The 10,270-nt window shown below is 44.6% G+C and overlaps 4 protein-coding genes across 4 annotated transcripts; 1 reads left to right on the top strand and 3 right to left on the bottom strand.

The window, feature by feature from the left end:
* Positions 1–168: 168 nt before the first annotated feature.
* On the bottom strand, positions 169–1,747 carry F4822DRAFT_445917 (NAD(P)-binding protein; the record flags this gene model as incomplete). Its single annotated transcript, XM_051463446.1, has 4 exons — positions 169–732; positions 781–897; positions 952–1,138; positions 1,208–1,747. The coding sequence occupies 4 exons, from the start codon at positions 1,745–1,747 to the stop codon at positions 590–592; spliced, it is 987 nt and encodes a 328-aa protein (XP_051310288.1). The 3' UTR covers positions 169–589.
* Positions 1,748–4,018: 2,271 nt separating this feature from the next.
* On the top strand, positions 4,019–4,759 carry F4822DRAFT_415433 (uncharacterized protein). The gene is made up of 3 exons (XM_051459229.1): positions 4,019–4,111; positions 4,167–4,210; positions 4,308–4,759. The coding sequence occupies exons 1-3, from the start codon at positions 4,107–4,109 to the stop codon at positions 4,625–4,627; spliced, it is 369 nt and encodes a 122-aa protein (XP_051310287.1). The 5' UTR covers positions 4,019–4,106; the 3' UTR covers positions 4,628–4,759.
* Positions 4,760–6,059, bottom strand: F4822DRAFT_415430 (proteasome component pre6). The gene is made up of 4 exons (XM_051459228.1): positions 5,880–6,059; positions 5,712–5,766; positions 5,269–5,656; positions 4,760–5,201 (listed from the first exon to the last, which is right to left on the bottom strand). The coding sequence occupies exons 1-4, from the start codon at positions 5,916–5,918 to the stop codon at positions 4,874–4,876; spliced, it is 810 nt and encodes a 269-aa protein (XP_051310286.1). The 5' UTR covers positions 5,919–6,059; the 3' UTR covers positions 4,760–4,873.
* A 463-nt stretch (positions 6,060–6,522) lies between these two features.
* F4822DRAFT_433055 (uncharacterized protein) lies at positions 6,523–8,286 on the bottom strand (the record flags this gene model as incomplete). The annotated part of the gene is made up of 4 exons (XM_051461770.1): positions 6,523–7,302; positions 7,351–7,494; positions 7,550–7,984; positions 8,155–8,286. The coding sequence occupies 4 exons, from the start codon at positions 8,284–8,286 to the stop codon at positions 6,523–6,525; spliced, it is 1,491 nt and encodes a 496-aa protein (XP_051310285.1).
* Between the last annotated feature and the right edge of the window lie 1,984 nt (positions 8,287–10,270).

Below are 10,270 nucleotides of genomic sequence, written 5' to 3'. Positions count from 1 at the left end.
GCCTTTGCCAAAATATCACCTTTTTCTAAGCTGACAACCTAGCAAGTAACATACACATAACATAAAAAACAATGCCCTTCTTCTACTCCAAGAATTTTGGTGGTCGACACTTCGGTACCAACGTCACTGCTGGCCGACACGGCGTACATCGAGGACCATGGCGGTTTAGCTTCGGAAGATTCAATTGCTTCAAGAGCTAGTGCTGCTTCAGGATATGAATCCTACATACCGAGGACGGAGTCGTACTCAGGCATAGGGACAAGAGCATCGCCCGTCTCAATCGTCGCAACCACTTAGCCTAGTACCGAGATTCGAATAATAAATAAATAACAGGTCTAAGAGACGTCTTGGTGGGGTGGCTCTTTGGTAGGTTAGTTTACGCCTAGGTCTAATGAGGGTGTCGTGGGATGGACTGTCCTGATTGGGCTTGATCGTAATGAGAGACGGGAACATGAGGGCTGAATAATGAGAATACGGATTCATCACGTCTGTTTTGTTTCAACCGCTGTGTTTCTCCAAATTTATCTCATCAATAAGCTGATTTGTGTTAACCTCTGGCTTTGACAGGAGAATACCATCGGCAACAAACTTAATAGCTAAATTCTTGATCAACAAGCTTCTCGCTCAACTTCCAAAGTCTTTCTGCTTCCAAACTACTCGTAGCCCAAGGTTTAATCGTGTCCTTCCAAGGATCACCAATTCTTGAATCAAGGATGTACTTCCCGTTGTGTTCTACGCTCGAATTAGTACTCGCCTTCCACGCTTTCTTCAAATACATACCCTTCAGATTAGGGGCAAAAGAGGCGAATATGTGTGACGCGACACCCCGCTGTTGGGACTTGAATGTGAATGATGTAGCCCATCCTTGAGGGTTTCCAAGAGCCTTGTCAGCGGCCACTGAAACTAGTTAGCACTAAGTAGTCTGTCAAGAGCATAATAGAGGAACCCTACTCAAAGCTGGGTAATCTACCTCCCAGTTGCAGTATGCACCGAGGCTGGTGCCTTCAACTGTCCCTGGATGTACCGAAAATGCCAATAATCCTCTTTTTCCTAATTTCTCGGCGAGTGATACAGCCATCAACATATTGGCAGTTTTTGACTGGCCATAGGCGTGCCACTTGCTGTATGTTTTGCCGTCCTATATCAGGGTTAGTGGGACGATTGAAATGAATATACAACAAGAAAAAGCTATGCTAGGAAGACAAACATCGAAGTTATAGTCATCCCACCTAATAGGATTAAGTCGATGGCCGTCACTTGTGATATTCACAATCCGAGGAGCCTTGGAGGCAAGAATTTTCTTCATGATCAAATTGGTAAAGAGAAAATGGCCTAGATGGTTAGTACCAAATTGGCTCTCGAATCCGTCGGTGGTCAAGAAGTAATCTGTTGCCATGAGACCAGCATTGTTAACCACGACGTCGATTTTGGGTACATCGTCCCACGAATTTACAGCATCAGCAGCTTCTCGTACTCTGACGAAGGAACCTAAATCAAGCTGTAGAAGACGGGTTTTAACACCAGGAGATGTTGCGTTAATTTTCTCTACTACTTTTTCAAGATTTTCGAGATTGCGGCTTGCAAGAATAATTAGGGCTGGTTGACCCTTTGAGACGAACTCGGCATACACAGCTCCGAGGCCACCAGGAGTGACCCCTGTAACTAGAATAATCTTGCCCTTGATTTCGTTACCAAAATCTTTAATAAGTTCGTCAGAAGTGGTATTTGTATCGTAAGACTTCGCCATTGAGGATATGTGAAGGAATTTTTGGAGGATATGATTTAGGCGGCTAAACATGGATGGGTTCTTGATTCTATAGATGAATATCGGGCCTTGTTGAAAGTATGAGAACAAAATCACAACAAGAAGAGCTCGGACGGGATTTCAGGTTAAGCACTATGGGGACACCTCAAATATATAGCTCTAGCATGGTTATATAATCATACGTACACTTCTCTCCATAGGGCACGATGAGGATGTGTACGCCTACCTACAGTTGAGTACCTGGACGTCGGTTTTTACTGGGTATAACCGAACTTAAAGCCCGACACAACCATCTCCTACTTGATATTCGGAGGTTAGGCACGTATTATTCCTAAAGACCGAGTTCGTGAGAGGTCATTCGAGATGGCCGCGTTGCTGAACTATTAAAAACATAGATACATGAACGTATCATAACTATATTCATGATCTCTGGACGATCCCCACCGCAGGAATATGATCCACTTCGATTCAAGGATGCTACGTAACTAAAATCTCTTGCCTATATAGGGTATTAACGGATAGTACTTCATATCTGATTGGTTGAGGGGTTTAGCAGGAATGAGATGAAGTGCCTCACTAAAACATACATCGAATTGAATCTCTGATAACATTGGTTCATCATACCGAGTCAAATATTTGATCTGCAGAGAAAGAAGTAAAATGATAACTATCTACGTTAGTATTGGAGCGGCTTATAAATCCATCAGTAACACGATTATAAATCAGGGCTCATATCTACGGAAGAATTAGTAGCTTGATTCCCCTAACAGCTACGCCCCCCTTTTTCCCTGTTAGTTGACTAGGAGTGGATAAATAAATATATATCCACATACAGATATCGGTAGAGCCTTGCTTGAAAATCTGGATTGCGTTGCACTTATGCTGTGGTATCTTGCATTGATTTTAGTTCGTCTAGCTGAGCAGCGTGAGAGTGGCCCCTCTTCGATCCGGTGTCCGAGCGGGTAAACCGAACTTGTAATACAAGAAACACAAGACTTTACCATCTCTTGTATTGGAGTTTTGCCTACCGCTAAACCTAATGAAATATACAAGATACTACTGGAGTAGGAGAGTTGTTATGTGTGTTGATGTTGAACGTTGTATCGAGGTATCTAGGCCTTGTAGCTGCCTAAGAAATATAGTTCTTATTTTACTACTATCGCTTGGTCTGTTATCTCATGCATTCCAGGGCATCCTTCAGTGTGCTGATGAGCTTTGCCATTCCGGTGGAGAGGCTCTCCTTGCCGAAAGAAAAATGTCCTATCTGGGCAAAGCGTCAAACCGTAGGATGTCGGAGGAAATATAAATTTTCAACCGTGGTAATCCGGAATTCGAAGGTCATCTTGTTTTGGTGGTTACGTTGTATTCGGCTCAAAAGATTTAGTACGTTAAATAGATTCCTACTTCGGGATTTAGCTGAGCCATTGATCGACGAGCTCTTCATATCAAGCTTTATTCATTCTCTTATTTGGTTGATACATGCGACTTGTTGACCCACCCCGCTCCGAATGTTGTCGGAAGATCGGCCGCTAGGAGAGGACTAAATCGGAGCGGAACCTAATTCTAACACCTGCCTTCCCGATTGCTTCATTGTGGCCTATAATTTATTAGTTTTCGATAACATGTATCTAAATACATTTGAAATTGGGTTTGTTTGCCGTGTAACTGGAAACGGAAGTCGAGTTTCGAACGTTTAGGGTACGATGGACGTGTCAAGAGGCCAACAAGTAGAAATGGTTGGCGTTTTTTGAGGATTGTCGGAGGATATCTATGAAACGGCTAAAATAATATTCAAAGATGACGGTGGAATTAGGTATAATTGATCGCAATTGATCTATTGTGATATTCACGGATATACGCTTTGCTTGTGTCGTGTTTTTACTTCGATGCCGAGGACAAGGGTTAGAATCCGGTATTCTCGTTTTCTCGAACGCGGCTTGATTGGGCGACTAACGATACGACTTTTATTCCTGGACCCATATTGATTGACTTCAAACAAAAAGAATCGCTGAGGAAATAGTAATTGACGTTTATTGTCGACTTACTCGTAGTAAAAGAAGTTTCGGAAGAGTTGTGAACGATAGGTTTGTAGGGTGGTAGTTCAGAGGGTTCTAGTGGACTTAGCAGCGCTAATAGCCCTGAACTTGTTGTATGAATGATACCCCGCATAAGGTAATTAGCGTACTCCACTGGTGGATAAGGAGACTGATTAGGAACTTCCATTGCCAAAATTTCGGGTTTCTAGGCTTGCGACTAACATCACTCTCTACGTCTGCTCTCTATTCGTAAACTACCGGAAATATTTATTAATACACTCCTTATATTGTCGCTTAAAAACAACATGTGGTAAGTTTGCGACATTTAGACTTTGGCTCTCATATATAGTCTAATCATCTCGCAGCAAGCACGTATTAAACGCCCAAGTTGCGATCCGCTCGCCGTGCTGTACGTTCCCAAGCTCCTCGCCCCTCTACAACACATACTTTCGACATCTTTAGTTTTCGGAATATCCTTCGACATCGCACTAACCTTACCCATATAGGCCGAAAATGGTTTGATTGCGCAGAATGTCATCATGAGCAGGAATCGCATCAATTACTACAAACCTTCGAGATGACCTTTGCCTGCAAAAAGTGTAAAAAGTGTTTCCGCAAAGACGCCCAAGAATTCGAAGAAGCCGATGAATATTGCCCCCACTGCGACAACCATTTCGTTATCGAAGCCGTTATACCTAAGCCCGCGTTGACTGTAGAAGGAGAAGATGCCCGAGTAAATAATCGTATGCTAAAAGACGATCGGGTGAAGGATAGTCAAAACAGATCGATTTTTGACATCCAAACCGATGCGGATAAATTGGGTTGATGAGAGCAAATCAAGGCAAAAGGCAGGGAGGGATGATTACAGGTTGCGAAGCGATGCATTTCACATGATACCACACATTTAGACTTTTAAGGGGAGAACAAAATCACAAGGAACAAGAAATTGAGGAACAATGCATGCTTGTGTTGGTAGTGTACAAGTTGCTAATGTGATCATATCCTCTACGAATCCCTTTTTCCTTTCAAGGAAGCCCAAGAACTCCAGCTACAACATGCGGCTATCTCATGTTTAATCACTGCCACCTTCCCGTTCTCTTGTTAAGATGGCTGCGCTGCCAGTACCTGGTGTTCGGCCGGTCTTCTTCTTGGCCGCCTCTTCCTGCTTTTCTTGCTCGATGTTCTTGACGTATCCCTCAATATCTTCGACAGGCAGCATTTCGACGGACTTGCCAGGAGCCATGATGGCAATCTCAATGTTCTTCGCACCTGTTTGGACAACCTCTAGTAAGGACTTTATGGCTAATCGGATGGTGGCTTCGCGATCCATATCCTCCTTGTAGTTGCGCTCGAGGAATTCTCGTACGGTCTTGCTAGAACGACCGATAGCGTTTGCTTTCCTGTACAAAAACACATTAGCATAAGGATTATCGCGCCGTAGTATTCTAGAACTCAAGGGAAACATACCATGCTGAATAGATACCACTCGGTTCGGTTTGGTAGAGTCGTGGTACTTTGCTACCCTTGTCGAAGCCCACGATCATGGTACTAATGCCGAAAGGTCGAACACCACCACTCTGTGTGTATCTCTGTTGCACACCGGCGACATATTTGGTAATGTATTCGATTGAGACGGGATCTTCGACGGTTAGACGATGCGATTGGGCTTCTAGACGTGCCTTGTCGACTAGAATTCGAGCGTCGGCGTTCAAACCGGCGAAGGCGAGGCAAACGTGGGTGTCGATAAGACCGATCTTGGAAGGAGTAATGCGCGTGTCTTGTAACTTCATTGCTGATCTCTTCTCACAACCGAGGACAACGATATCTGCACCCTTCACACCGACAGCGCAAGTTCCTAGCATCGAGTTAGACGGTTCCGTTACAATGAGCGACCTAGAACGGGTGCGTACCTCGTTTTACGGCTTCACCGGCATATTCGACCTGGAAAACGTGTCCATCCGGACTATATAATCGTTAAAAGTTAAGTTCCGGGAGACGATCGCGTTAGATACGAACCTGAACACTGTAGACAAGTTGAGTTAGCTAAGCTACTTTGACGTTGTAAATATTACTGAGGGGAACATACCGGAAAGAGCTCTATCGTAGCCTGACGCCATGATTTAATACGTCAAAATGGGTGAAGCGAAAATAATTAGAAACGGGTGTGAAAAATGGCGTGAGTTGAGAATTAAGGTGAAGCTCAAAGTTGGTTGATGATTTCAGTGAGGTCTGCGGAATACACAAGGAATACAACATCGAACAAGGCTGCCAGAGTTACGAAGCTCCCTGCAGCTAAACGCTAAAACACCGACGCCTGAAGCTCGAGCCACTATGGGTCTACCCCGATGTAAGCTCTAGCCACTACCTACCACGCCACAGATTAAGCTGTCGGATAAGATAAGACTAAAAAGGGTTAAGCGACTTTTATTCCCACCTACTTGATATAGTTAGTACCTAAACTTTATTTACAGTAGCTTCAAATGTTTATCACCTCGGCATGAAGCGACCAAGGATATTTACAATTTACAAACTCGAAGTATCAAAACAATTTCCATATTTCAAGTCTATTTTTAAGACTTCACTGTTCGTGGGTTCTAATATCACTTATACAGAATGAAGTTGTTTATTGAAAATCCATACTCCAATTTTCCTACCTTGCCGTTATATCTGGTATATCCCCGCTAATGCCGCCATCTATCCATCCGTACTCAACTAACTAACTTATCCAAACTGCCTGATTTCAACCCATTTCTTTTCCTCCAACCATGAATTCACTTCACGACTTTTTACTTCCATTCTACTCTTGAATCCAGCACACCATAATCGTTCCAAATTACCATCTCCAAACTGATTAAGCCCATGATAAAATTCGTTCACAACACAAAACGGTGCAGCTAGGAGATCCGGTTGTCCCGTGGTCTGAAGAGCAAAATCCAAGCTTCGACAAACGTTGGCTGCGAGGATTCTTGACTGATCCGGCTGATATCGTTGGAAATCTATCCCAGGTGGTATATCCGATAGCATGTTTGGTCCGGAAGGGCTCTCATTCTCGGTTTCGAAGATGACGTTCAACAGCGTATACATACATTGGTGGAAACCAATAAGAACAGCCCAATAGTAGACATGAATTAATCCCATTAATGGCGTAGGGAAGTTAAACGCGTCGGAAAAGGGCACGTATGCACCACTGGTCATTGCGTCGACTATCCAGTAAAGCGGGGATCCCATCTCATCAACCCTTTGATGTACCATGCTATACCAAATATCAAATTGCCTTTCGATGTTAAGACAGTTATATAAAAGGTCCCTGGCTTTCATACGACGAGCAACTTTCGCTTCCAACGGTGTTATACGATCGGCTCTCGAATATATCGACGGTAACAGGACGACGATGTCGAGAAGATCGTCAAGCGGGGTTCTTGGATGACGTTCCCAAGGCACGACTGTCCATTCAGGCGAACAGAGGAAGGTTGGTTGCCGATTTAATAAAGCCGCCCAAATCTATTGAATTGTTAGCTATTGGGGATTCCAGCGTGGTTGAGTGCTTACGGCGTTAGGTCGGTACACCCGAGCGAAAAAGTGATGGTCTGGAAAAGATTGATAAGCGGTCGGACCCCGTTCGCGAATCTGGTCAGCTAAGACGGCAGGATCTTTCCAAGGCGGTTCACCACTGTAAGCCGCCGAAGAATTTTGCTACAACGAAAAATCAGCAACAACAACGAACTAGATATCACCATTATCGTCATACCTCATATAAAAATATACACAACCCCTCCGAATCGCTATTGGCCATTTGCCTATTGTTACTACTTCTCGGCGGTAAATGGACGAGACAATGAGACTTCAATTTGAAAGTTTCGGGGCTAAACGTCGGACTCATGCTTAAGCTGCGAGGGCCACCTAAAGACAACAAGACCTCGTTCCTTCGTGGTGACCCACTACCATTTCGAACGGCGGAGCTAAGATTTGTTTGGACAGCGAAAAGCCGAACGTGATGTAATCCAGCAGTTGACGATAACGAGATCATGTCAACCCACGCAGGTTGATAGGGTTCGGTCGCGGTGAAAGTTAGCTTTTCGGCTTGTTTGACTTCGTTGCCCTTCGCCTTCTTGCTACCCTGGTTCCGTGGTGGATGGGAAGAACACCTTCCCTTATCGTCCGGCGTGCCGACAATGAAAACCGTCTAATTCACACTCAAATGTCAGTATCCGATTCTGCAGTTTCGCATAAATCACTAGAGATGCATGGTCGGCAGTAGGATCAAGGGGAAGCTGACTCGGGATTCCTATTTTTCGGGAGTAGACTACTCCTTGGGCCGATCCGGATTAACAGCCAAGGATTTTAGTTACTGACCTCCCTTTCGTATCCACCGCATTCACGGCCATAATCCGTACACTTCTTACAAAACGGTTTTCCGTTGTCGCATGCGACTCGTCGAGCTCGGCAGGTATTACAACCTTTGTATTTTCCAGGAACACCGACCATTTTGAACGTTGGAATCTATAAGGCGTGTGAGTGGATCAAAAAAGCTATCATATTACATCATGCGTGCCCGAAGTTGGGTTAGCCGAGTTATGAGAAAACGAACCTGTCAGATATGATGTGACCTTCAAGGCGACGTGCAACAAAATAGGTTATCTTTGAGGTCGATTTACCTCGAAGGTAGGACTGGGGGTGGGCTCCCGTGGAATATAAAGAATTTCCAGCTCAGATCCTGCAAGGATAGCTATGCGATGTGCAGTTCCAGACGGGAAACTGTACCCATAATCTTGCACAACAAAGCTTCGCTTCGACATCCACGCATAATCCATCTGCATCTAGATGCATACATATACACCTATCCATTCTATATATATGCATACGTCACAGGAAGCGAGCCATGGTCGATAAGGGGACAAGTATAGCAACGCCAAGGAATTCCCCTAAAAATCATTTCCCACCAGTTCCTGACAGATGGCAGCGGGGTGCAAATTTCACCGCGACACTTGTAGGAACCTATCGGCATTACGAATACATGACAAAATGAAACCGAATCTAGGTAAGGAACCAATATCTTTTGATCTGCATGCTGTCAGCTGTACAATCCTAGCATGTATAGAATATTATTCGTCTCCTGAATGACTCTCTCGCCCGGGTTGCACAAGGTGTGATGGCGGGTTAAAAAAATAAAAAAAGTCTACTGGGGGGTGTCGAACGAACAAATCGGTCATACAGACCATAACGCTGACAAGGGAAGTTCTTTGTACGCCCCCCTTCGCCCTGTAGGGCTGTGTTAGCAGGGGGAAATAGAGCCGAGAAAGAGCCATACCAAAAAAAGGTACATATACCTGATGGGTACGTGCGCAGTACCTTAGTACCCGTCGACGGCTCCGAACGAAATGGCGGCTTTTGGTGGGGCTCGGGAACTGCATTGGAGGAGTTGGAGTTGGGGGTGGGACCCGACACTTTCGAAGCTTGATTCGACAACTTAAGATGAACTTTTGGAAGCCTCTAATTATTCTCTCGTACGACCGCGATTTCAAATTCGGCCGACTTCCGCGCCTATTTGGTTACATACCTACTTATGACATTGCATGGGATGTCATCTTGTACCCGATACTTTATGATTCTTCAGGGTCTAGTATTCACTACAACCACCCACTCTTCGAGCAATAAATGCCCTTGAAACTATCGCTACCACTTAAATACATGTAAGTACACTCCTAATAATCCCAATTCCCCGCAGGAGTACATTCCATGATACCTACATATCTAGGTAGCTATGGGCGTTTGAGAACATGATAGCATACCACGTGCTCGGACTTTAGACCCACCTAGGTATCTTCAACCTGATATCAACGCTCTATCTATAGGTCGACATCGATATTCGCATTCGGAATTGGGGAAATTGACCATTTCCAAAAATATTCTGAAACAAACATATATCTTGAGTCCTATGATGGTTTTCCCCTCGTGGTGTCCGTTTCAACTATCGGACATCTAAAAGAGGTGTGGTTAACTTTACAAAGGTTCCCTGCCATGACACCGGTCACTTAGGTATAATAGAAAAAAACGAAGATTTGTGGATCTCTCGAAGCCCCAGACCTGCGTACTGCAGACGCCACGATCATGCTGTCCACTCTCTAGGTATACCACCCACACCTTTTAATCGACAATATTTCATTACTTCCGGTCTGTGTCCGGTTACACGACCTTTCACGTGGCGTTGCCCACGGTGATGGATTTATACAACGGTATGGGGGTTGCAAAGAACAATCTCGAGGCAACGGTATCGACTCCTCATTTGTCAGCCAAAGTAATAAATGCCAGCGGAACCTGTCAATGCCGGCGGTCGGGATATCGTCACTGACATCGTCGCAATCATTCGCCTTGTCATTTCATGCTTTTTCATCCAATCCTTACACAAATTCAAAGCCTTCTATAAAACGTATGGTGACACAACGTTGATTTACGGATAGACTTACGCGGC

Source organism: Hypoxylon trugodes (genome assembly GCF_022578975.1).
Source record: "Hypoxylon trugodes strain CBS 135444 unplaced genomic scaffold F4822scaffold_9, whole genome shotgun sequence".
In the NCBI taxonomy this organism is placed as follows: Eukaryota; Fungi; Ascomycota; class Sordariomycetes; order Xylariales; family Hypoxylaceae; genus Hypoxylon; species Hypoxylon trugodes.
This window is presented reverse-complemented; position numbering and strand designations above follow the sequence as displayed.

Excerpts from the sequence above, each read along its gene's own strand:
- F4822DRAFT_415430 (XM_051459228.1), bottom strand. The coding sequence starts at position 5,918 with ATGGCGTCAGGCTACGATAGAGCTCTTTCCGGTATGTTC. Across the intron at positions 5,767-5,879 it reads GAGCTCTTTCCGGTATGTTC|AGTCCGGATGGACACGTTTT; the intron begins CCCTCAGTAATA and ends TAACGATTATAT. Across the intron at positions 5,202-5,268 it reads AGTGGTATCTATTCAGCATG|GAAAGCAAACGCTATCGGTC; the intron begins GTATGTTTCCCT and ends GTTTTTGTACAG.
- F4822DRAFT_415433 (XM_051459229.1), top strand. Across the intron at positions 4,211-4,307 it reads TGCGATCCGCTCGCCGTGCT|GCCGAAAATGGTTTGATTGC; the intron begins GTACGTTCCCAA and ends TTACCCATATAG.